Source organism: Ranitomeya imitator, chromosome 1, assembly GCF_032444005.1.
Source record: "Ranitomeya imitator isolate aRanImi1 chromosome 1, aRanImi1.pri, whole genome shotgun sequence".
NCBI classification, from domain to species: domain Eukaryota; kingdom Metazoa; phylum Chordata; class Amphibia; order Anura; family Dendrobatidae; genus Ranitomeya; species Ranitomeya imitator.
Genome location: NC_091282.1, coordinates 568915766 through 568941093, shown reverse-complemented (window position 1 = coordinate 568941093; position 25328 = coordinate 568915766). Strand labels below are relative to the sequence as shown.

Genomic DNA, 25328 nt, shown 5'->3' with positions numbered 1-25328 from the left:
TTCACTTTTAAAATAAATAATGAAAATTTTAGTGATAGGTCCTCTTAAATCACATTCAAACATCCATGTAACACGGTCTCTGTACAGAATGAGATGCATTGACTGGCAGCCTAATATGAGGAACGTCAAGTTCAGGTAAGGAGACCCATGACTGGTCCTTGCATGATGAAATACAGAACATCTGAATTCAGACTACGTCAAGAATGTAGGGAAGACACATCTGGAGCTCTAATTACACTAAGAAATTGACATCGATATGAAAAAAAACAAACAAAAAGAATTTATTATACATGCTGTAAAAACAATGTATTATGCAAATGTTTTGTTCAATGTTTGCGGCATCTGCGTAATATAAAATACAGGAAGCTGGTGCAAAACTTTTCATATCCAGTGTTTTCTAGGATTGTGTCATATCAGGAATCATCTAAGTTACAGGTCAGTGGCGGGACCTCCCCAACTGTAATCTTCATCCTCGGAGCTGGAACTTCTTGCACGATTAAATTTTCTACGAAGCGCATCATGCTCATATTCCCTGCTGAGGTGTAAGTGACAACCATTGTTAATTTGCAGCATAGTAAGGGAAAAAAACAGCTGTCACATGTCTATCACGTAATTAATACAGACTTTTACTTTCATAAACATACCCCTGTTCCTGCATTATGAAGAACTAAGGTCTGATTGATCATGGGTGGGGTTTTTGTCACTATTTTGACTTGTGGTTCTTCCTGATTTTTTGCATCAAATTCATGAATTTGAGCAAAGCCAAAATTGTCTGTTTCCTCCTATATTTAATTGTTTTTGCACTTGTTAGGGTAGAAAAGTCACGGATTCACAAAATTCCTCAAGAAATGTGCCAAATAACTGGTGCACATAAAATCATTCCAGTGAAAGACAGGAGCATAGATGTGCAAAATGTTGAGAATTAAAAAAAAATAAAAAAATAAAAAAATTGCTGTTCATGAATCTGCCTAAAACATCTGGAAAAAGCCACATTGATGTAAAGATCAGAAAACGTACCAAACCTTAAAAAACTACTTGGAAAAAAAAAAACAAAAACAACAACCCAAATAGTTTGATGAATTAGTTGTAAACCAAAAAGTCATTAATTGAGGATATTCACACCAAAACAATCTTCAGGAAATGCAAAGGCCCAATGTCTTACAGTTGGGTCTGCTACTTGGTTCAGAGAGAAAAATGTGAGTGAGGAGTAAAGGCATTTGGGCGGCTTTTTTTGGCACTCACTTCTCTGACCATCCAGGTAATCTTTCATATATTTTGTCTGTTTGTCTCTGCATGGTTCTCCAAACATGGTAACATGGGAGTATTGCTTCTTCTACTCAGATGCTGTCGCTATTATTCTATAGATATTTTTTCCTGCCGATAAGATATGCTATTACTCTGTGCATCTACATTCCTTTATCTACTATACAATAATAATGTTTTTGGCTATGGATACTTTTTCCACACCCCAGGCGATACACATGATTGACCTTATATGATGTACCATCACTTCATCCCCAGACCTAAGATTTAGTAAGATTTTCCATAATTATAGGCACGATATATGATATACCCATCTTGATACCACTTGATATATGAGTGTGTGGAGATATATATATATATATATATGAAAACAGCATTAAGATGAAAAAAAAGTGGACTTTAATGCCCAAGCGGCGTGGCTATCTGAGTAGTGCAGTTTTCCTTTTTTCATTTTTATAACCATTTTGAACAGTGGTTTTGGAAGCTTTGCACGTTTTCAAGGTAGTATCTGATGCTGTTCTGATTTTTTTCAATATATATATATATATATATATATATATATATATATATATATATATATATATATATATATATACATATATATACATATATATACACACACATATACAGTTAGGTCCATATATATTTGGACAGAGTCAAAATTTTTCTAATTTTGGTTATAGACAATACCACAATGAATTTTAAGCAAAACAATTCAGATGCAGTTGAAGTTCAGACTTTCAGCTTTCATTTGAGGGTATCCACATTAAAATTGGATGAAGGGTTTAGGAGTTAGGCAGTGTGATGGCTTGGGCATGCATGGCTGCCAGTGGCACTGGGTTACTAGTGTTTATTGATGATGTGACACAGGACAGAAGCAGCCGAATGAATTCTGAGGTATTCAGAGCCATACTGTGTGCTCAGATCCAGCCAAATGCAGCCAAACGGATTGGTCGTCGTTTCATACTGCAGATGGACAATGACCCAAAACATAAAGCCAAAGCAACCCAGGAGTTTATTAAAGCAAAGAAGTGGAATATTCTGGAATGGTCAAGTCAGTCACCTGATCTCAACCCAATTGAGCATGCATTTCACTTGTTAAAGACTAAACTTCAGACAGAAAGGCCCACAAACAAACAGCAACTGAAAACCACCGCAGTGAAAGTCTGGCAGAGCATCAAACAGGAGTAAACACAGCGTCTGGTGATGTTCATGAGTTCAAGACTTCAGGCAGTCATTGCCAACAAAAAGTTTTCAACCAAGTACTAAAAATGAACATTTTATTTAAAATTATTTATTCTGTCCAATTACTTTTGGTCCCTTTAAAAACAGGGTGGCACATGTTGAGGAGCTGAAACTCCTAAACCCTTCATCCAATTTTAATGTGGATACCCTCAAATGAAAGCTTAAAGTCTGAACTTCAACTGCATCTTAATTGTTCTGTTTAAAATTCATTGTGGTAATGTCTATAACCAAAATTAGAAAAATGTTGTCTCTGTCCAAATATATATGGACCTAACTGTACATATATATATATATATATGTGTATGTATGTATGTATGTATGTATGTATGTATGTATGTATGTATGTATGTATGTATATATATATATATATATATATATATATATATATATATATATATATATATATATATTCCCGCCCACCATTTCCAGGAGTAAGCAGCACTGAACATGAGCTCCTGAAGGTCATCACTTTATACCTTGTAATGAGTAAACTATAGGATACAACCTGGAAAAGAATCAGCACTGATTAAGAGAAAAGCGAGCTGGACTGAGCCAAACTAAACATTTTTATGAAAAAGGAGGAAAAAGAAGTTTATTAGGATTATGTAGTCTAGAAAAAATGATGACTGAGGGGCGATCTAATAACCATGTATAAGTATATAAGGGGACAATACAAATATCTCTCCGAGGATCTGTTTATACCAAGGAAGGTGACGGTCACAAGGGTGCATTGTCTGCGTCTGGAGGAGAAAAACCAAGGTTACTTACCGGTAGCCGGTTTTTCTGGATCCCATGACCGCACACCTGAGAGAGGGGATCCACCCAGTCAGGACAGGAAACCCTACTGAAAATAAAAGGGCGGTACCTCTCTGTCGCTTCAGTTGGTTTTCAGAGCATGAGAGGCCTCCCTGGTTAGTACACATGGCAAATCCATCACCACATCATATTAACTAAAAAACGCACCCAAAGCAATAGTGCACACCGAAAAGGTGATAAAGGGGGGGAAAATACGGGTGCCGTCATGGGTTCCGGAGAAAACGGCTACCGGTAAGTAACCTTGGTGTTTTCCCTTCCCCCATGACGACACACCTGAGAGACTTTTGTTGAATGAAACCTTAGGGAGGGACCACCGCTTGTAGTAGGTTAGGTCAGCAGAGGAAGACAGATCTAGCCGGTAGTGCTTGAAAAAGTTGAGGGTGAGGACCAGGTAGCGGCCTTGCAAATTTGATCAATTGATACCTCAACCTTCTCTGCCCAGGAGGTAGTCACGGCTCTGGTGAAGTGAGCCTTGATGCCTTCAGGAACCGGAGTGCCACCCGCAGAGTAGGATAAACTAATGGCCTCCCTGATCCATCTAGCAATAGTACTTTTAGCTACTCCACACCCTCTTTTGCTACCCTGAAAGGCTACGAATAGGGTGTGATCTTTCCTCCACTGACTTGTCATAGATATGTATTGCAACATAGATCTTCTTAAATCTACCATGTGGAATTTTATTCCCCTGGATTTCTAGGATTACTACAGAATTATGGTAAAGTAATCTCTTGACTCCTATGGAACTTTTGAACCACCTTCGGGAGATACACCGGGTCTGGTCTTAGAACGATCCTGTCATCAAAGACCTGAGTATAAAGAGGGCATATTGACAAGGCCTGTAAATCACTTACCCTTAAAACAGTTCTACTAGTTGCCTTAACATCGGCACGTAGGGTAAGTAACTTAGGTAATAACTTCTGCAAGGGCTCAAAAGGGTCTTTAGTTAGGGCTTCTAAGACTAAATTTAGATCCCAAGGAGGGATTTTTGGGATAACGACCGGTCGAGATCTACTACAAGATTTTATGAATCGCGAAACCCATCTATTTGAGGCAAGATTACAGTTATATGGGGCCCCCAAGGCTGAAACCTGAACTTTAAGCGTGCTGGTTGCTAACCCAAGATGTAATCCTGCTTACAGAAATTCTAGGATAGGACCCACTGGAGCCACCTCCCCCAAAGGTTCACCCAGAAAGTTGAGAAATTTTTGTCCATGTCCTACCATAGATCCTAGGTTATGGATTTTCTGCTTTTCAATAAGGTGGAGATTAAACCTGGTGAGAATCCTTGGCGACTTAGTAACGCCCTCTCAAATTCCAGGCTGCCAGATGGAAACCCTTCACCTGAGAGTGGGTCACTGGGCCCTGGGTTAGCAGGTCCGGAACCTCTGGCAGAATCCATGGGTCCGTTACCGACATCTGAATTAGAAGGGAGAACCATGGTCTCCTTGGCCAGAATGGAGCTATGAGGATAATTTTCGCTTGATCCTCTCTGATCTTCCAGATCACAGCTGGAATCATCACTATCAGGGGGAATGCATAGGCCAGAGAGAACTTCCAGGGTATCAGTAGGGCATCTACTGCGAAAGGATGCTCTCTTGGATTTAAGGTGCAGAACTTTTTGACTTTTTTGTTGTGTGAGTTGGCAAACAATTCTATTTTTGGTGTGCCCCAGGCTTGGACTATTTGTTGGAATATCTGGGAGTTTAGGGACCATTCCCCCTGTTTTAAGCCTCTGCGGCTCAGGAAGTCTGCTTGTGTGTTTTCTATGCCCCTGATGTGTAGTGCCGTCAGGGGTGACAGGTGTTGTTCTGCCAACTGAAAGAGTAGATTTGATGCTTCCACAAAGCCTTTGGACCTCGTCCCCCCTGATGATTGATATACGCCACCACTGCTCGATTGTCCATCAGGATTCGAGTATGGCGACCCCGGAGCAAAGGGAGAAAATGTCTTAGGGCTTTTTCCAGTGCCCATAGCTCTTTTTCGTTTGACCCATAGTTTTTTCTAGTAACGACCAGGTTCCTTGTACAGAGTGAGACCTCAGGTGAGTCCCCCAACCTGTACTGCTTGCGTCGGTCGTGATGATGTCTTCGACCGGACTTTGCCACTGGACGCCCATTGTCAGGTGGTCTTCCACTGTCCACCAAACTAGGGAATCCCTTACGCCCAGGGAGAGACATAGATTTCCTTCTAAATGCCCTCTAAACAGTCTTTGGGCTGAGAGAACTTCCCACTGTAGTTGTCTTAGGTGGAATTGTGCCCATCCTACTGCTGGAATACACAATGTCAATGAGCCTAGTAGGGACATCGCCTTTCTTAGAGTCATTGCTGGTTGATGTATTGCTGTACTGGCCAGGTTTATTATCTTGGCTACTTTGTTTTCTGGAAGGAGGCAGAGCTGATGCTCGGAGTCCTGCATTAACGCCAGGAAGGACTGTAGTTTTACTGGTAGTAATCTTGACTTGGGGATATTATCCAACCCAGCTCCATTAGAGTTGATGTTACCACTGATACTTGATGAGTGCATTGGGACTCTGACCTCCCTATTACAAGGAAATCGTCCAGATATGGGACAATTACTACATCCCGGGACCATTACTTTGGTGAAAACTCTGGGGGCTGTAGCCAGGCCGAATGGAAGGGCTGTATATTGGTAATACTTTACCTGATTCTGAATATAGAGAGCTACTCAAGTATTTTCGATATTTCTGATGTATTGGTACATTATAGTATGCATCTTTTAAATCTATTACTGCCATGAAGCAGTGTTGGAAGAGGAGTTTTATGGTTGTGTTTATAGACTCCATCTTGAAGGAGTAGTTCTCTATCGATTGGTTGAGATTCCTTAGATTTATTATAGTTCTCCAAGAGCCATCCAGTTTTTGGATTAAAAAGAGGGGGGAGTAAAAATCCGCCTTTTTCTTCCCGTGTCGGGACCTCCTGAAGAACCTTTTTGTGAATGAGTCCCAAGACCTCGGTTTCCAGGGCAGATTGCTCCTGCTGGGACTTTCTTCGGGGAGTTATTATAAAGTTTTGCCTGAGTGGACGGATGAATTTTATTGTTAAGGTACCGTCACACATAACGATATCATTAACGATATCATTGCTTTTTGTGACGTAGCAACGATATCGTTAAGGAAATCGTTATGTGTGACAGCGACCAACGATCAGGCACCTGCTGGGAGATCGTTGGTCGCTGAGGAAAGTCCAGGACTTTATTTCGTCGCTGGATCTCCCGCTGACATCGCTGAATCGGCGTGTGTGACGCCGATCCAGCGATGTCTTCACTGGTAGCCAGGGTAAACATCGGGTTACTAAGCGCAGGGCCGTGCTTAGTAACCCGATGTTTACCCTGGCTACCAGCGTAAACGTTAAAAAAACAAACACTACATACTTACCTTCAGCTGTCTGTCCCGGCGCTCTGCTTCTCTGCACTCCTCCTGCATCCTGTGTCAGCGCCGGCCAGCCGGAAAGCACAGCGGTGACGCCACCGCTCTGCTTTCCGGCTGACCGGCGCTGACAGTGCAGAGGAAAGCAGAGCGCCAGGGACAGACAGCTGAAGGTAAGTACGTAGTGTTTTTTTTTTAACGTTTACGCTGGTAACCATGATAAACCCGATGTTTACCCTGGTTACCGGGGACCTCGGGATCGTTGGTCGCTGGAGAGCTGTCTGTGTGACAGCTCTCCAGCGACGCTGCAGCGATCGACATCGTTGTCGGTATCGCTGCAGCGTCGCTTAGTGTGACGGTACCCTTAGGCCGTATTTGATAATATTCACGGCCCAGGAACTGGGGAGATATTTATCTAGGCTGGAAAGAAGAGAGAGAGTCTTCCTCCGACTTCTGGTGTAATGTCATTGGGGGGGATTTTTTTGCCGATGTAGAGGGCCCTTTAAACATGTAGCCCGATCCTCTCTTATCCTTAAAGTCCCAATTTTTCCTCTCCCCTGGGGGGCGACCTCTGTTATATCTTCTCCTCCGAAAAAAAGGTTTTTTGGAATCTTTAGGGATATTGGGAAAAACTTTCTTTATCTCCTGCATGTTTCAGGATCTCTTCTAGTTTTTTCCCAAAAAGTAGTTGGCCGTCACATGGAATGGAGCACAGCTTATGCTTAGATGGCAAATCCCCCGGACAACCCTTGAGCCAAAGGGCTCTTCTTGCCGCATTGGACAAGCTCGCTGCTCTGGCTGTTAGTCTTGCGGAATCTGCAGAAGAGTCTGCCAAGAAAGCTGCTTCTCCTTGCACTAAAGATATATTTGCAAGGATGTCGCCTCTGGGTACTTTGTCCCTTAGCTGATCCTCTATCTGCTGTAGCCAGACCATTAGAGCACGGGCCGTACAAGTCCCAGCAATTGCTGGCTTCAGCCCTCCTGCTTAGGCTTCCCAGATATGTCTCAGAAACCCATCTGCTTTTTTATCAAGTGGGTCTTTAAGAACACCCGAGTCTTCTAATGGAAGGGACGATCTTTTTAAACATTTGGCTACTGCCCCGTCAATTTTAGGGATCTTCTCCCAGGATTCAGAGTCTTTATCCTCAAAAGGATATCTCCTTTTAGATGAAGAAGGTAAAGAACCCATTTTTTCAGGTTTTTTCCACTCTTTCTCAATTAATGCTTTGATTTTCGCATTTACCGGAAACGTGTGTTTCCCTTTCTCTTCTAAGCCCCCAAACATGACATCATCTAGTGACCTAGGTGTCTTTTCCTCCTTAAGACCCATAGCAGATCTAACTGCTTTAACCAATTTGTCTACGTCCTCAGTTGGAAAGCTTGGACGACCTCCTGAATCACTGTCCTAGGAGGAATCTGAAGACTGGATAGAGGCCGAGAAGGTAGAGGGAGATCGGGATGATTTATGACTCTCCTGTCTCTGAGAGGCATCTGACTCTGTAGACGCCTTACGGCTTTTCCTTCTCGGTTTATTAAGGGCCTTTTTCAAGGAGTCTTATTTCTGCCTGTATTATGGCTTTAAGGCTAGTGGCGAAATTAGGCGTCTCTTGTTGTATGGTTTTGTTAATGCAGTCAGCACAGAGATCCTTCTGCCACTGAACTGCAAGCGGGTCTTTACAAAGGGCACACTCTCGGTTCTTTGTTTTACCGCTAGACTTCCTGGACCCCTAGTGATCAAACAGAAAAAAATGGACCCTGTTACCATAAGCATGACATTCACGTAGATCACTCACCATCACCGACACTCAAGCGTACCGGTTTTGGAGGCTGGACAGATGCACGTGAAGCATCCCTCCTGGATGCCGACGAATCTTGCCGGACAGGACGATTGCTGCTCCTACCACTTGAGCGGCTGCTCCTGGTATGCTGGTGGCTCGGCAAGGCATCTGGCGAGAGCTCCTGCTGCTGCTGTGATGTCGGCTGCTGCTGCTTTTGCTGCCACACTTCCATAATGAAGTTTCTGGACACGAGCGCGTCTTCTGTGGTTATCACCCCTTTTACGGTGGATCCACTGCACTCCCCGCCTCCTCCGGTGCCCAATAGTGGCCCCTCCCCTTCCGCGCCGCCGGAGTCCTTATCCACCGGCCGGCATTTTCTTCATGGGTGCCGCCATCTTGGATCCGGCGCCCACCCCGACGTCACACGGGCACGCCCATTCCCAGCGTGCCTTGCGCGTGACGACCCGGAAGTGGCCGCCGCACGGCAGAGAGAAGAGGGTGGCGTGGCAGCCACGGAAGGACCTGGCCATCCGACCGTGCTGCACAGACACCCACTCGGACGCAGAGCCCCGGACAACGCCTCCAGACTCCGAGCTCCGACGCACATGCGCTGCCTGTTCTTCCACGCCGGGACGGCAGCTGGGTAAGTGAAACCGCCGTGTTCAGCGCAAGGGTCCCAGTCAGGACAGGAAACCCAACTGAAGCGACAGAGGTACCGCCCTTTTATTATAATATATATATATATATATATATATATATATATATATATATATATATATATATATATATATACACACACACACATATACATATATACACACACACAGTCATGGCCAAAAGTATTAACACCCCTGCAATTCTGTCAGATAATACTAATTTTCTTCCTGAAACTGATTGCAAACACAAATTATTTGGTATTATTATCTTCATTTAATTTGTCTTAAATGAAAAAACACAAAAGAGAATGAAGCAAAAAGCAAAACATTGATCATTTCACACAAAACTCCAAAAATGGGCCAGACAAAAGTATTGGCACCCTCAGCCTAATACTTGGTTGCACAACCTTTAGCCAAAATAACTGCGACCAATCGCTTCCGGTAACCATCCGGTAACCAAGTTTCTTACAATGCTCTGCTGGAATTTTAGACCATTCTTCTTTGGCAAACTGCTCCAGGTCCCTGATATTTGAAGGGTGCCTTCTCCAAACTGCCATTTTGAGATCTCTCCACATGTGTTCTATGGGATTCAGGTCTGGACTCATTGCTGGCCACCTTAGAAGTCTCCAGTGCTTTCTCTCAAACCATTTTCTAGTGCTTTTTGAAGTGTGTTTTGGGTCATTGTCCTGCTGGAAGACCCATGACCTCTGAGGGAGACCCAGCTTTCTCACACTGGGCCCTACATTATGCTGCAAAATTTGTTGGTAGTCTTCAGACTTCATAATTGCCATGCACACGGTCAAGCAGTCCAGTGCCAGAGGCAGCAAAGCAACCCCAAAACATCAGTGAACCTCCGCCATGTTTGACTGTAGGGACTGTGTTCTTTTCTTTGAATGCCTCTTTTTTTCTCCTGTAAACTCTATGTTGATGCCTTTGCCCAAAAAGCTCTACTTTTGTCTCATCTGACCAGAGAACATTCTTCCAAAACGTTTTAGGCTTTTTCAGGTACGTTTTGGCAAACTCCAGCCTGGCTTTTTAATGTCTCGGGGTAAGAAGTGGGGTCTTCCTGGGTCTCCTACCATACAGTCCCTTTTCATTCAGACGCCGACGGATAGTACGGGTTGACATTGTTGTACCCTCGGACTGCAGGGCAGCTTGAACTTGATTGGATGTTAGTCGAGGTTCTTTATCCAACATCCGCACAATCTTGCGTTGAAATCTCTTGTCAATTTTTCTTTTCCGTCCACATCTAGGGAGGTTAGCCACAGTGCCATGGGCTTTAAACTTCTTGATGACACTGCGCACGGTAGACACAGGAACATTCAGGTCTTTGGAGATGGACTTGTAGCCTTGAGATTGCTCATGCTTCCTCACAATTTGGTTTCTCAAGTCCTCAGACAGTTCTTTGGTCTTCTTTCTTTTCTCCATGCTCAATGTGGTACACACAATGACACAGGACAGCAGTTGAGTCAACTTTAATCCATGTCAACTGGCTGCAAGTGCGATTTAGTTATTGCCAACACCTGTTAGGTGCCACAGGTAAGTTACAGGTGCTGTTAATTACACAAATTAGAGAAGCATCACATGATTTTTTGAACAGTGCCAATACTTTTGTCCACCTCCTTTCTTATGTTTGGTGTGGAATTATATCCAATTTGGCTTTAGGACAATTCTTTTTGTGTTTTTTCATTTAAGACAAATTAAATGAAGATAATAATATCAAATAATTTGTGTTTGCAATCATTTTCAGGAAGAAAATGAGTTATATCTGACAGAATTGCAGGGGTGTCAATACTTTTGGCCATGAATATATATATCTTGAGAACATACTGTACATACATGCAGTACATACAGTACAGTGGCTTGCGAAAGTATTTATGCCCTTGACTTTTTGCCTATTTTTTCCACATTACAACCTTGTGTTTATATGTTTTTTTAAATTCTCGATTTGTGTGTTGTACATCAGACCTGAATAGTTTAAGTTGGAGAAAGTGAAGAAATATAGGCAAAAATTTAATTTATGGGATCAAATAACTAAAAATTTGCATGTGAATATGTATTCACCCCTTTTGTTATGAAGCCCCTGAAGTATATACACACCTTTTCTGAAAGGCCACAGAGGCTGACATTTCTCACAGTGCTAGTTGTGATTTCATTGAGGTCACCGCAGTTCATTGGGCTCACACCAAGCTGCCCGTGGGAACGGCAGCTTCAGTGACCTGCGATAACCTCAATGACATCAGCACAGGTCACATCATGCCACCACTCAACCATCAAATGTAGAAATAACAGCAAGAGGACTGGCACATCCAAACTAATGCGAATAGGTGCATACGAGGAGCAGCTACCTCCATATACAATATACAAAAAAAAGGTTGCACTCTATCGTGCTGAAGCATGTCAATGTGAAATATATTATATAGGACTAGCAATACAGCTTTTGAAAATTAGGAAAAATAATTATGATACACTTTGCACAAAATTTGGTGAAATAGTGTGAGCCCATCAACCATCGTCAAGGTGGCCTCATTAATCTGATGGGTCCCTGACCTCCCTGTCCAATGTGAACACTTACCTAAGGCTAATGTCTGTATGCTTGGGTGAATGTGGACACCTCTCTCAGTAAAGCCTACATATATGGGTTGGCCAGAACCAAATATGATTAGATGTAATTAAAAACCACTACTCAAAATGGTCTGAATACTTATGACCTAGTGATATTTAAAAAAAAAAAATTTCATTAAATTTGCAGAAATGTCTACATTTGTTTTTTTTCAGTCAAGATGGGGGGCAGAGTGTACATTAATATGAAAAAAATGTGTTTTTTTTTAATTTACCAAATGGCTGCAATGAAACAAAGAGTGAAAACTTAAAGGGGTCTAAATACTTTCCGTACCCACCGTACACAGTCCATAATCCCCCATTACACGGCCCATAGTACTCTATTATTATAATGAACGGCTCAAAGTAATCCATAAAGTATAATGCGCAGCCCATAGTCCTCCATAAAGTATATTATTATTATTGTACATTTTTATAGCGCCATTTATTCCATGGCGCTTTACATGTGAGAAGGGGGCAAATATAGACAAATACAACTAAACATAAGCAAAAAACAAGGCACACAGGTACATAAGGAGGGAGGACCCTGCCCACGGGGGCTCACAGTCTGGAGGTTAATGCATAGTCTATAACCCATGTAGTAGTATGCACATCGATTTAAAAAAAAATAAAATAAATCACCTCTCCTCTGCTCTTCTGCCGTGTGGTATCCTCTTGTGAAGACGGCAGCTGAGTTCAGGGTGCAACAGGAGCACATGAGGTCACTGTCATGCATCCCCGGTCATGTACATGCTGATGTCAGCTGCGGGCCTCTGATTCGCCGGTAGTGTGTATTGTGGCGCATGATCTGGAGGTGTATTACACCACCCAAACACAGCTAAAGTTTCTGCTGCCGTCTGTGGTCACAGCGGCGACCTCTGTGACTGCAGTCGTTACACCACTGCCACTGTTATTTTCAACTGCAAACGTGTTGCCATAGACCTCTGTTCCATACAGCTGAAGGGATTTATGCAAAACCTGTCATTCAACTATATGGGACAGTCAGAGGACATTCTCCAAATTATCTGCCGAGTGTGAATATACCCTCATAGTGAAGACATTTGAGCTCGTATAATGCACTAGTTATTGATGGTGAAGAAACATCAGGAATTGCAAAATTAGGTCATGCTTTCAATTACAAAACATGAAAAAGATCTGATGCTTACCTTATTACAAAACATTTTTACCTTTAACAAATCAGCAAGGAATCTATTTTTGTATTCATTAGAATAGATCGCATTGAATAAGCTGCAATATGGCAGGTGTATGTCGGTACTTATAAAACCACTTTTACGCGATTTTCTCTACACCAGCTTCCATGTATGGCAAGATGCTTAACCCCTTACCGGCATCGGACGTACTATACCGTCCGATGCCGGCTCCCCTGCTTTGATGCAGGGCTCCGCGGTGAGCCCGCACCAAAGCCGGGACATGTCAGCTGTTTTGAACAGCTGACATGTGCCCGTAATAGGCGCGGGCAGAATCGCGATCTGCCCGCACCTATTAACTAGTTAAATGCCGCTGTCAAACGCAGACAGCGGCATTTAACTACCGCTTCCGGCCGGGCGGCCGGAAATGACGTCATCGCCGACCCCCGTCACATGTCCGGGGGTCGGCGATGCGTCTCCATTGTAGCCATAGAGGTCCTTGAGACCTCTATGGTTGCTGATTGCCCGTCGCTGTGAGCGCCACCCTGTGGTCGGCGCTCACAGCACACGTGCAATTCTGCTACATAGCAGCGATCAGCAGATCGCTGCTATGTAGCAGAGCCGATCGGCTTGTGCCTGCTTCTAGCCTCTCATGGAGGCTATTGAAGCATGGCAAAAGTTAAAAAAAAAAGTTTAAAAAAATGTGAAAAAAATAAAAAAAACATAAAAGTTTAAATCACCCCCCTTTCGCCCCAATCAAAATAAATCAATAAAAAAAATATCAAATCTACGCATATTTGGTATCGCCGCGCTCAGAATTGCCCGATCTATCAAATAAAAAAAAGTATTAACCTGATCGCTAAACAGCGTAGCGGGAAAAAAACTCGAAACGCCAGAATTACGTTTTTTTGGTCGCCGCGACATTGCATTAAAATGCAATAACGGGCGATCAAAAGAACGTATCTGCACCGAAATGCTATCATTAAAAACGTCATCTCGGCACGCAAAAAATAAGCCCTCAACCGACCCCAGATCACGAAAAATGGAGACGCTACGAGTATCGGAAAATGGCGCAATTTTTTTTTTTTTTTTTTTTAGCAAAGTTTGGAATTTTTTTTCACCACTTAGATAAAAAATAACCTAGTCATGTTTGGTGTCTATGAACTCGTAATGACCTGGAGAATCATAATGGCAGGTCATTTTTAGCATTTAGTGAACCTAGCAAAAAAGCCAAACAAAAAACCAATGTGGGATTGCACTTTTTTTGCAATTTCACCGCACTTGGAATTTTTTTCCCGTTTTCTAGTACACGACATGCTAAAACCAATGATGTCGTTCAAAAGTACAACTCGTCCCGCAAAAAATAAGCCCTCACATGGCCAAATTGACGGAAAAATAAAAAAGTTATGGCTCTGGGAAGGAGGGGAGCGAAAAACAAACACGGAAAAACGAAAAATCCCCTGGTCATGAAGGGGTTAATCTTATATCTATTGTACCTGTTGCTGTGGCTCCACTGGGGAAGTTGCTCCATAGCGTTTTCCTATAACAGAAAAAAAAACAAAACATTTTTTTAAACTGCAATAACCAGTTTCACCATTAAAAGGGTTGCCCATCTTTGGTGACTTTTTTTTATTTTTTATTAAATGTATGTTTTTAGGGTTAAGAACAATGTTTGCAACTGGACGTCATTAAAAAATGATGTGATCTCTGGTCATAAATCTGAAGGCAGGACAGAAAAGACAAATGAAAGCATTAGACACTCCCCTTTAACTGAGAATCCGTTAGTCAGCACTACTATGATGATCTGATGGGAAGCCGTCATGTCTAGTGATGAGCAAGCCAGAAAATGTTCAGGGACTCGTTGTGACCAAATCGTAATGCTCAGGTGCTCGACCCAACTAGCAAGAATAATGGAAGTCAATGGATTTTTCCGCAAACCCACACCCAGAAGTCTGCAGGGGGGTCTAAAGATTTCTGAAAACGATGGAAACAGTGCTGAAATGGAATGGTAACAGCATGGGGAAGACCCCTGGAAACTCCTCTGAATCTAAGGTCGCTGCTAGAAACGACATTGTCAGGGTATTACGCCACTTTTACGGACTGACAAAACATACAAAACCGCAGTTCAAATGGATTTGACTGAAAAAATTATAAACATTCTTTCCGGGATAATGACTTGTATATAAGGGAAAATAAATATGAAAAAAATGCTCCTCCACAGCTTGGGCCATGTTCACATGTAGGTTTTTTTCTGCGCTTTTTTTGCATGTTTCCATTGCTTACAATTCCTTTTACCTTGGGTGGTAGGGAACTTTGTTGTGCAGGAAAAATCTGCAGGTGCACTCTCTTCATTATGTGTATTAACAGTAGTTTCCAGAGTCACACAGCATTGATATATACATTTTGGCACAAATATAATAAATAAATAAATTTCTATGGAAAAGGTAGTTATTATTGTAAAAAAATAAATGTGAAAAGTAGACATGCATTTCCTATTTTTCCTTTCATTTCTCTCCAATTTGACAAAAAAAAAAAAAATAAAAGTACAGGCAAAAATTATTTGAATATTCAAATGAGAAAATTATTTTTAGAGCTCTTAGTAACTCCAGCTGCAGTACTCCAACTGGTTCAGTATGCCTTTATGCCCATGGAGGACACCTAATGGCCCTCGTATATTCCCTTCACTGCCTCACATCCCCCCCTTTATTGAAACTTGGGAGTTTGAACACCTGCCACTAAACAGGGTTCGGTGCCAAGGCATCCGCATTTCCTTGTGCCTTCCCAGCTCAAAGTTCCACCAAGAAGCTAAAATTCTGCAGTGACAGAAACCATCTGGCGACTTAAGCACTCCTTTCCTTGGCATTTCTCATCCAGACCAAGGGTGAATGGTCCGTTAATAAGTGAAGATGTTGCCCAAGCAAATAATACCATAGGGACTCCAAGGCCCACTTATATATATTTATTACACATGCATTTTTATATTTGTTTTTCTTTGCTTGGGTCGCCCAATACAGAAACCCGTAAAATGCAGTGGATACCACAGGAGAAAGTGAAACCATGCATTGATAACATTTAGTTTTGCTAGACGCACTAAATAATAGTTTGTGTCCCTTATTAGATTGTGGAAATAAAACAGAAGAAAAAAACACGACAAAAATTTACCTGTGCAGGGCTGTGTGCATTATAAAGTGGCGATTGACCTCTGTAGTGTGAAGATGGTTCGGAAGGTGACTGGTTTCCATGATAGGAAGCTGTTTCAATTGAGGATTGGCTTTTGTAATTATATGATGAAAAATATGGTGAGTGGTTATCATGGTAAGGAGGTGAATGCTCAACAACAGGTTCAGATGAACGGGCTAGAGCAGGTTCTTGGAAGTTTTCCTCCAGTTCCTGGTCAGTGTAAGCACCACCTTCAGCATCAGTCTCCTCATAGTCACTGTTGGCTCGACTGTCACAGCTCAGGTAATCTGTAGACCAAACTTCTGACCCAGTCATCCGAATCAAAGGTGTAGTATCTGTAGCCTCAGTCTGAAACAAAAACTATATTTTGTTAGCTCCCACATGAAACAGAGAATAGTCACCTTACCAAGGAATTCCAAATCTTCACCTTCTCCTCACTGGTCCATATCGGCCTTGCTTGCTCTGTATGAATAATTTCCTTCAAACTGGGAAGCCAGGAATCACTTGCTCCACTCAAATTAATAGTGGCTTATATCACATGGAAATAGAGAAGAGTACAGTAAATAAGGAAACAGTAATCGAAAAACAGAAGAGATACATAATAAGGCCGGAGTCACACTACAGTGAGATACGGCCGAGTCTCGCATTTGAAAACCAAGCTCTAGCGCCGGGACTCCAGAGCGGAGCGGCGTGCGGCTGCATAGCAATACATGGAGCCGCACGCTCCGCTCCCAAGTGCCGGTGCCAGAGCTTGGTTTTCACATGCAGACACAGATGTGCTTCTCGCAAATGGAAACGAGCCCTAATAGGGAAAAAAGGAGTGTGTGATCACCTGTGAAGAGATGAGAACTGTTCTTGCGCAGTTTCACCGCCTGGGCATACAAACGTCGTGAACTCTTCTTTGAGTCAGGAAGTAGCCACTGACGCATTGCCTTGACCCCCTGTCTATTCTCTGGGTTGCAGAAAACCACGATTGGGTAGAATTGCACATAATTCAGGTGCTCCACTGCTGTTGGAGTAATATCCAATAGCGCATGTTTATTCTAAATAGAAGAGAAGGTTTTACCATACAATAGAAAAGTCTTCTGCTGCATGAAATCCAACCACAGGTAAAAGAGCCTAATTCTTTACATTGCTCCCCTACTGAATTCAATGGATCAATAACCTAGGAGTACCCCAGTAGAATCAATTGGGCAAAAGGATTGCGATGGTCTGAAGTGGATGCTGATGTTCCAAGTGGTTCATTATGTTAATTTCTATTTTCTAAATCCTGGGTTCTGACGGTCATTTCTGTCTATCATGTTTTGATTGTATAACTTAATCATGGGTATCTTGCGGACATGAGCTTCTCTACTATATTTTAATTGAAATTTATAAAAAATAACAGAAAATCAAATGGTGGAATGAATTACTGCGTATTCTTCTGTTGATGGTCAAAAGTTCTTTGTAGGTTGGGTCCAAGGATAGGTCGTGACCATGAGATTCGTGAAGGGTCCTACACTCAATCCCCAAACTGATCAGCTGAAAATAGCTCTGGTGGCTGAATAGAGCTGCTCAGTGTAGCTACATTTAATACGTAGCTGCTGGCTACTTCAGAATAGCTTCTACAGTAGTTAAAAGAATAGGAGCTGTGTTACAGCACCGAGCAGCCACCACTACGCATGGAGTGGCTCCATCAAAAGCATTTACATCCAACAGCCACCAGAGCAGTTTTCACCTGCTCGTTGTGGAGCGGTGTATAACTTCCACCAATCTCATATTGATAACATATGTTATGGATAGGTAATCAGTATTGTGTGCCCTGACATGCACTTTAATGATACATTATGCAGTAAGACCACAAGTGTAGAACATTGGTAATACTCCCTCTAGTGTTGGAGTAGGATCGTAAAACTTTTTTTTAACCCTTTTACATCTAGACTTTTTTTTGCACTTTCATTTTTACCTCTCCTTCTTCCCAGGAGCATAACTTTTTTGTAGGGCTTGACTTTTGCAGGACAAGTTGTAGTTTCCAATGGTATCATTCATTTTATCATACAATGTACTGAAAATTGTTGAAAAAGATGGTGGAAATAAAAACTGCAATAGGTTTTTTGGTTTTTCTTTTTACAGTGTTCATTCAGTTGTAGAAATAACTTGGAAACGTGATTCTCTAGGCCAGGCCGATTATGACAATATCAAGCTTACATATATTTTTGTTTTAAAGTTTTTGAAAGCAAAAATAATTTTGTTTTTCCTGTGGAGAGTGGAATATTTTTTTATTAACACCATTTTCTGGTATATACAATTAGATACAAGTGATCAAATGTTGTATTGTTTACAGACATGTGATGTCTGAAAAACACTAATTCTGGCGGCTCAATTTTATCCCCCTTTACTATGTTTACTCTGCATGGACCAATTAACTTTAGATTTTACTAGATTGGACTTTAACGAAGCTGCGATAACAAATGTTTAACATTTCTTTATTATTAATAGGGGAAAAAATCATTTTCATTCCTTCAGTGTAGATCCCTGCCTCCTATGAGACTAATTTCAAAGGAGTACCAAGCTGCCAAGATGGTGGTAAAAGGGGTATTTAGCAGGCCCCTGTTTTTCACGGTAACCATCCATTTTTTCGCAGTTACATCATTGGAAGCCAATGGAAGCCGCTGCACACGAGCACAATCAGCTGCGCCATGTGGTAAAGGTTTAACAGCAATGGGCAGGGCTCATTTCTCGGCGCAGCTTTTAGACACTGATGCCTGTTATTACTTGTAGTCTGCATCTGTCACATTTGGAGCAGATTGAGCCCATTTCACACAACCTGACCCACTCCATGATGGATATTTCCATCACGCGGCATTAAGGGGTCAAGGAAATGTGTTCTGCTTAAAGTGTTTTATGAAAATAGTACAGCAATTTCTTAAAATTAGTTTTGTGTACTAGAATATCAATGGTCTATCCTCATAACAGATCATTATCTAATTGATAAGCATTAAACTCTGCACCCCCATCAAAAGCAGGTGATTGCCTTAAGTTACCCTAGTCAGGAAGCTCAGTCCCATTCCAATGAATGTAACTGGGTGTGTGACTGAGCTGTCATACCTAACAGATCCACTGCAGAGTGCACAGAAATGCCCCTCACAAATACCCCTGCAATCACTAGGAGTACCAAGAGCAGAAACACCACCACTCTGATTGATGGCTTAAAATACTATTGTCTAAGAACATTTAGTGGCTTACATCCTTAGTAGGGTAAGGGTTACATGTCTTTGCATAGGAGCAACTCCAAGGACACATGATATAAGTCCTAGCTACTAGGACATATTTCTGCCTGGTCCACAGCTACAATGATGACAATTTTGAAGATCAGATGAGACCAGATTTGGTGCAGTAGTCACCTGAGATTTCAAAAGGATTAAAGCAAGAGCTGCTGCAGTCTACGGCTGACACTCCCAACTATTACTTTAAGGGCTCACTCACACTAGCGTATAACAAGGCTGAGTGCTATGTGATATTTTATCGGATAGCACTAGGCCCAGTGTTATTCTATGGGGCAGTGCAGTGGCATGAAAAAATAATTACAGCATGCTGCAATTGACTGCGGGATTCAGTTCACACGCACCCATACAAGTCTAAGGGTGTGTGAAACATTTGACTGCACTCGCTATTACTGCAGACACAGGCAATGGAGGAGATGGAAAACTTACTTTCTCCGTCTTCTCCGCACCTGTGCTGCCATTCTCTCAGGCAAGGTAATCTGAGCAAACTGTGCTGACCTAATCAGCCCCAATTCTCCCAGGCGGAAGTTGCAACTACAATACTGAATTTCAGCTTCAAAATGAGCAAGGGATCACCTCCTTAGATGTGACCCAAGCTCAGAAGGAGCCTCTTAAAATCACCACCTCCATCTTCCTTCAGCCAGTGTGAAGAAGTGGAGTGGTGGTGGTTTTCAATGGCTAACGGGCTACAGCAGGGACAGTAGAGAGATAATGTATCATCTCTTTCTGCCCTTGTGTAAAAATAGGTGTGTATCACATGAAAGTAAATTAAAAAATGTTTAAAAAAGGGCCATTTCAGTTTTTACTTTTCTTTTTTTAAATCCTGTATTATTGAAGAAAAAATTGACATTGCTGCATTTGTAACTATAATACTACGTAATAGTTCTCCAACAGTGGCATGTAAAAGTTTGGACAACCCTGGTCAAAATTACTATTATAAACAGTTAAGCAAGTTGAAGATGAAATGATCTTTAAAAGGCCTAAAGCTAAATATGCCTTTATTTTAGGCAAAAAAGAAAATTAATCAAAAACATTTTAAAAATAAAAAAAAAGGAAAGTGGTCTGATTCAAAAGTTTGGGCAACCTGCATGGTTAGTATCATCCCCTTTTGAAAGTATCACAGTTCGTAAACGCTTTTTGCAGCCAGCCAAGAGTTTTTCAATTCTTGTTTGAGGGATTTTCATTCATTCTTCCTTGGACAATTCTTCCCGTTTTGAGGTCTAGCCACCGATTTTCAATGACATTCAAATCAGGGAACTATGAGGGCCATTGCAAAACCTTCAGCTTGCACCTTTTGAGGTAGTCTTTTGTAGATTTTGACGTGTGTTTAGGATCAATATTCATTTGTACAAGTAATCCTCTTTTCATCCTCCGCTTTATTACAGATGGTGTGACGCAAAAATCACGAATTTGTTGAAATTTCATTGAATCCATTCTTACGTCTACCTGTGAAATGTTCCTTGTGCCATTGGCTGCAACACAACCCCAAAGCATGATTAATCCATCTCCATGCGTAATGGTTGGCGAGGTTTTCTTTTCTTGAAATTCTGTGCGCTTTTCTCTCAACACATACCTTTGATCATTGTGTCCAAAGAGTTCTATTTAACCTCATCGGTCCACAGGACTGGTTTCCAAAATGAATCAGACTTGTTTAGAAGTTCTTTTTCATAGATTTTCTTCTGATGACTCTTCCATGAGGATGATATTTGTGCAAGTGTTTCTGAACAGTAGAACAATGCACCCCAACTCCAGAGTCTGCTAAAGCTTTTTGAAGGTCTTTTGCAGTCAAGCAGGGGTTCCAATTTGCCTCTCTATCAATCCTATGAGCAGCTCTCACTGAAATTTAGCTTGGTTTTCCAGACTTTATCTTGACTTCCACTGTTCCTGTTAACTGCCATTTCGAACTGAGGTGAAGGGCAACTTGAAAACACTTTGCTATCTTCTTATAGCCTTCTCCTGCTTTGTGGGCCTTCACCATTTTCATTATCAGAATGCTAGGCAGCTGCTAATGTCCAAGGAGTTGGGGCGCTGTTCCGGCCGGTAAGGGATGCCCCTCTGGGAAATGCCAAGCTGACACGTGTAGTGAAACAATTGCACGGGATCTATAGTAAAGCCGGCAAGGCGTAGGTAGAGAAGCTGCAGGACCTTGCGTGTTTCACTGCACGTGTCAGCTTGGCATTTCCCAGAGGGGTGTCCGTTATCGGCAGGAACAGCACCCCAACTCCTTGGACATTATCTTTTTCTTGTCTTCATTCCTCCATCTGGACTCTGGCTATAAAAACCATATCGTCGCGGACACTGAGCCATACTTGAACACGAAGTTGTGCACATCATAAGAACTGTTCCTGGTGGGGACTAATATTTGTACGTCGTTATCCTTCTTCATAGAGGTAATTTGATATTTTCTTCCCTGATTATATCTGAGTATTATGGTTTTATATTACACATTCTTATTTACCTATTAGGTGGTTTTTATAGGGTCCACATTTCCTAGCGCGAATATAGATTTTTTTCTTATAAAGTGTTATATACTGGAGAAATAGGGTGGTTTTGTCCTTCTATTTGCTGCAAGGACGTGAGACTGTGTGCTGCGCCCTTAGTCATTTATATTTTACAAATTATTTTTTTTGCCTAAAATACAAAGTAAATGTGTCATCTTTAACTTTAGCCCCTTTAGTGATGATTGAATCTTCAACTTGCTTAAGGCTGTGTGCACACGTTGTTGATTTTTCGCGTTTTTTTTCGCTATAAAACTGCAAAAAAAAGCATACATTATGTATCCCATCATTTAGAATGCATTCCGCAATTTTTGTGCACATGATGCGTTTTTTTCTGTGAATAAATTGCATCGCGGTAAGAATCGCAGCATGTTCATTAATTTTGCGGATTTTTTGCGGATTTCCCACTATATAATGCTTTGGGAAATGTCTGGAAAAATCCACACCAAAAATGCGGTAAAAACGCATGCAGATTTCTTGCAGAAAATTTCCGTTTCTTCTCAGGAAATTTCTGCAAGAAATTCTGAACGTGTGCACATAGCCTAACTGTTCACAATAATTTTGACCAGAGTTGCCAATTATCTCTTCACAGGAAGAGAACTAGAACTCTAGTGCCACCTATTGGAAGTAGCAATCCTAAAAGTCAATGTCGACCCGACCCTTTAACGAGCCTTGTCACATGACTTGAGATAAAAGCCAAACCAGAATCTCAATTTGCAGACACTGTGTTTCGGGGTGCTGCCCCTCGTCAGTGCAAAGTGTGAGATCTGGTTTGGCTGTATGAGAAGCGTCTGACCGGGATCCAAGAAGAATCATTTCTCCTTGCAGAGAGTGACATGGCTTAGCAGTAACAACAGAAAAAGTTTAATGTCTCCCGAAATATATATATATATATATATATATATATATATATATATATATATATATATATATATATATATATATAGTTTTTTTGTTTTTTTTTTTACAAAGTGTTTTCATTGTGCAAACACTGTAAGAGAGAAACCATGATGTATAACCACATATTGCTGTACCATGGAGAAATTGAGTAATAAATTACAGGCTCCTTTATTCCCCTCACCTCTTATAGAAATGAAAAATGTTGAGCTAAATCTGTATAATATTGTAACAAATTACCTTTTTCATTTTCACAGTTTATTACACTAAAATATAGTATTAAAATGGGTTTTCATTTATGTTAAACCATTTTTAGTTAATGCCCGATGCCCAAACAGGACGGCCGGGACTGGAGGTGGACATATCCAAGGGGCAAAGAGAAGATAAAGGTACTAAATGCTCATATTAGGTGAACCTGACCTGATGTGGTGAAAGCACACTGCAATGAGCAGACAGTTACTTTTGACAAAGCTTGAACAAGAGGAACGACACTGCTCTGAAGATTGGGATAGAAAAGAACACTAATGGAGGAAGCCAGATACCATGGTGCCATTCACAAGTAGCTCTGCACTAGAGACAAGTGCACAAATAGCTTTCCAACTAACTCCAGCTTTGCCTCCAATAACAGGCAATAATGGCCCTTTCACCTGACAGTTGTAATACATAGAGGGTTTATATATATATATATATATATATTTAATTTTTTTTAAAATAGATAATGAAATGACATGGATGGCTATCTATATAATGAGTTTAATACAACTTCTTTACCTGTTCTGCGATCTCTTTCACCAGCTGCAGTTTAATGACTTTGGAAGCCCCATCATCACGAGAAACACTCTCTGCAACGGAAACATGAGACTCTGTGCTCCATTTGCACTGTAATACTACAAAAACAGACGGTTTTGTTCCTCACCATAACTCACCTGCAGATTCAAACTCTTGGGGCAAGTCGGCACAAAGCTTAATATGGGCGATATCTGTTATAGGACCCAGGATTACAACAGGCCTTTTAAAACTCGCTGCATAAAAAAAAAAGTCATTTTTAAAAGTTAACATCTTTATGATAATAAAAGAAGAGCAGTACGATCAATAAGTTAAGACGAGGGAGTGAAGAGGACTTCACGGAAAGGTGGTAAATTCATCCCATAAACCTTTTTTTGGAACTTCTATATTGTAGTGCACAGCAAAATGAATACGTGAACGTGCTGAAGACCGCCTAGTCTTCAGAACAGTGCACGTCCACATCAAAGCATCGACATTTTCACAGTACTCCCACATAAAATGAACAAGAAGACGACACCAGGAACTTGCAGACTCAATGCTGATATGAAGAAAATTATAGGTGGACTAGGTCCACTGCACAGAGAGTAGTAATACAAAGACTGTCTTTAGCATGGCAGACTGAGGGCGCATTGATAGGGAGACTTCCTGTAAGACTGGAATTTTCCAGCAGAAGTATTTTAACCAGGAGAACACTTATTCCCATGTCTCCTGCTATATCAATTTTTATTCTTTCACAACTCTAAATTGTTTTGTAGAAAAAATTACTTTGGGAATCTGTCAACACATGCTTTTTCTTAATGTATGAAAGTAGTAGTATGGCTGTATTTGGACTGTAGAGACCTGATGTGTCAGTCATGTGTAATTAGTGTAAAATATACACATCGGGTATTTCAATAAGAGCGAATCAAGACACTCAGAAGTAGCAGGCCATCTACCCGAACACTCACCCTGTGCACTTCCAGTATAATTTGCATACTGCCTCTACAGTAAAAAAAAATGACTGGCATATCAGATAATAATAAAGGGGTTTTTTGTGGGGTCGGGGGAAGGAGAAAAGTGTTGCGCTCATAATTGTATATTATTATATTATATAACACTTGTCTTTTTCCCCCAACCCCACAAAAATCACCACAGAGCACCACCACTGCACCTGCCGTAAAATCCCAGCAGAGCCCTGCCGCACCACCGCCGACCCTGTCGCAACCCCAGAGCACCACTGCCGCACCAGACTGAGATGGGATGTACCGCACCAGCCTGGGCCACCGAACAACCCCTGTGACCACTCCTCCACCTCTGCCGATCCTTCCTCCCACTAATTTTCCTTCTGAAAACTTGGGGTGCATCTTATGGTGGTCCGGTGCGTCCGAAAAATATGGCATATGGATTGTGCATAGGAATTCTGGAATCATTGTCCATATACTACGGGGACATGCATATTCTAGAATACCCGATGATGCGTTAGAATCGGGCCACAATCTAGTGTATATATATATATATATATATATATATATATATATATATATATATATATATATATATATATATATATATCTGTATATTTTCCATTCTTTTTTTAACAGGGATATGGTGCCCACATTGCTATATACTGCGTGGGCTGTGTTGTATACTGCGTGGGCTGTGTTATATACTGCGTGGGCTGTGTTGTATACTGCGTGGGCTGTGTTGTATACTGCGTGGGCTGTGTTGTATACTGCGTGGGCTGTGTTGTATACTGCGTGGGCTGTGTTGTATACTGCGTGGGCTGTGTTGTATACTGCGTGGGCTGTGTTATATACTGCGTGGGCTGTGCT

The 25328-nt window shown here is 41.6% G+C and overlaps 1 protein-coding gene across 5 annotated transcripts in view; it reads right to left on the bottom strand.

The window, feature by feature from the left end:
- Positions 1-257: 257 nt before the first annotated feature.
- Positions 258-25328, bottom strand: part of TJP3 (tight junction protein 3) — a 77353-nt gene continuing 52282 nt past the window's right edge. For 4 of the 5 annotated variants that reach the window (XM_069767806.1, XM_069767808.1, XM_069767807.1 and 1 more), the window contains exons 15-21: positions 23658-23753; positions 23503-23573; positions 16906-17116; positions 16501-16601; positions 16056-16421; positions 14390-14433; positions 258-535 (exon numbers count right to left, since the gene is read on the bottom strand). In XM_069767806.1, coding sequence (XP_069623907.1) covers positions 430-535; positions 14390-14433; positions 16056-16421; positions 16501-16601; positions 16906-17116; positions 23503-23573; positions 23658-23753 — 995 coding nt within the window. In that variant the 3' untranslated portion in view covers positions 258-429. The remainder of the gene's footprint in view (positions 536-14389; positions 14434-16055; positions 16422-16500; positions 16602-16905; positions 17117-23502; positions 23574-23657; positions 23754-25328) is intronic. The other variant, XM_069767805.1, reaches the window with a different exon arrangement.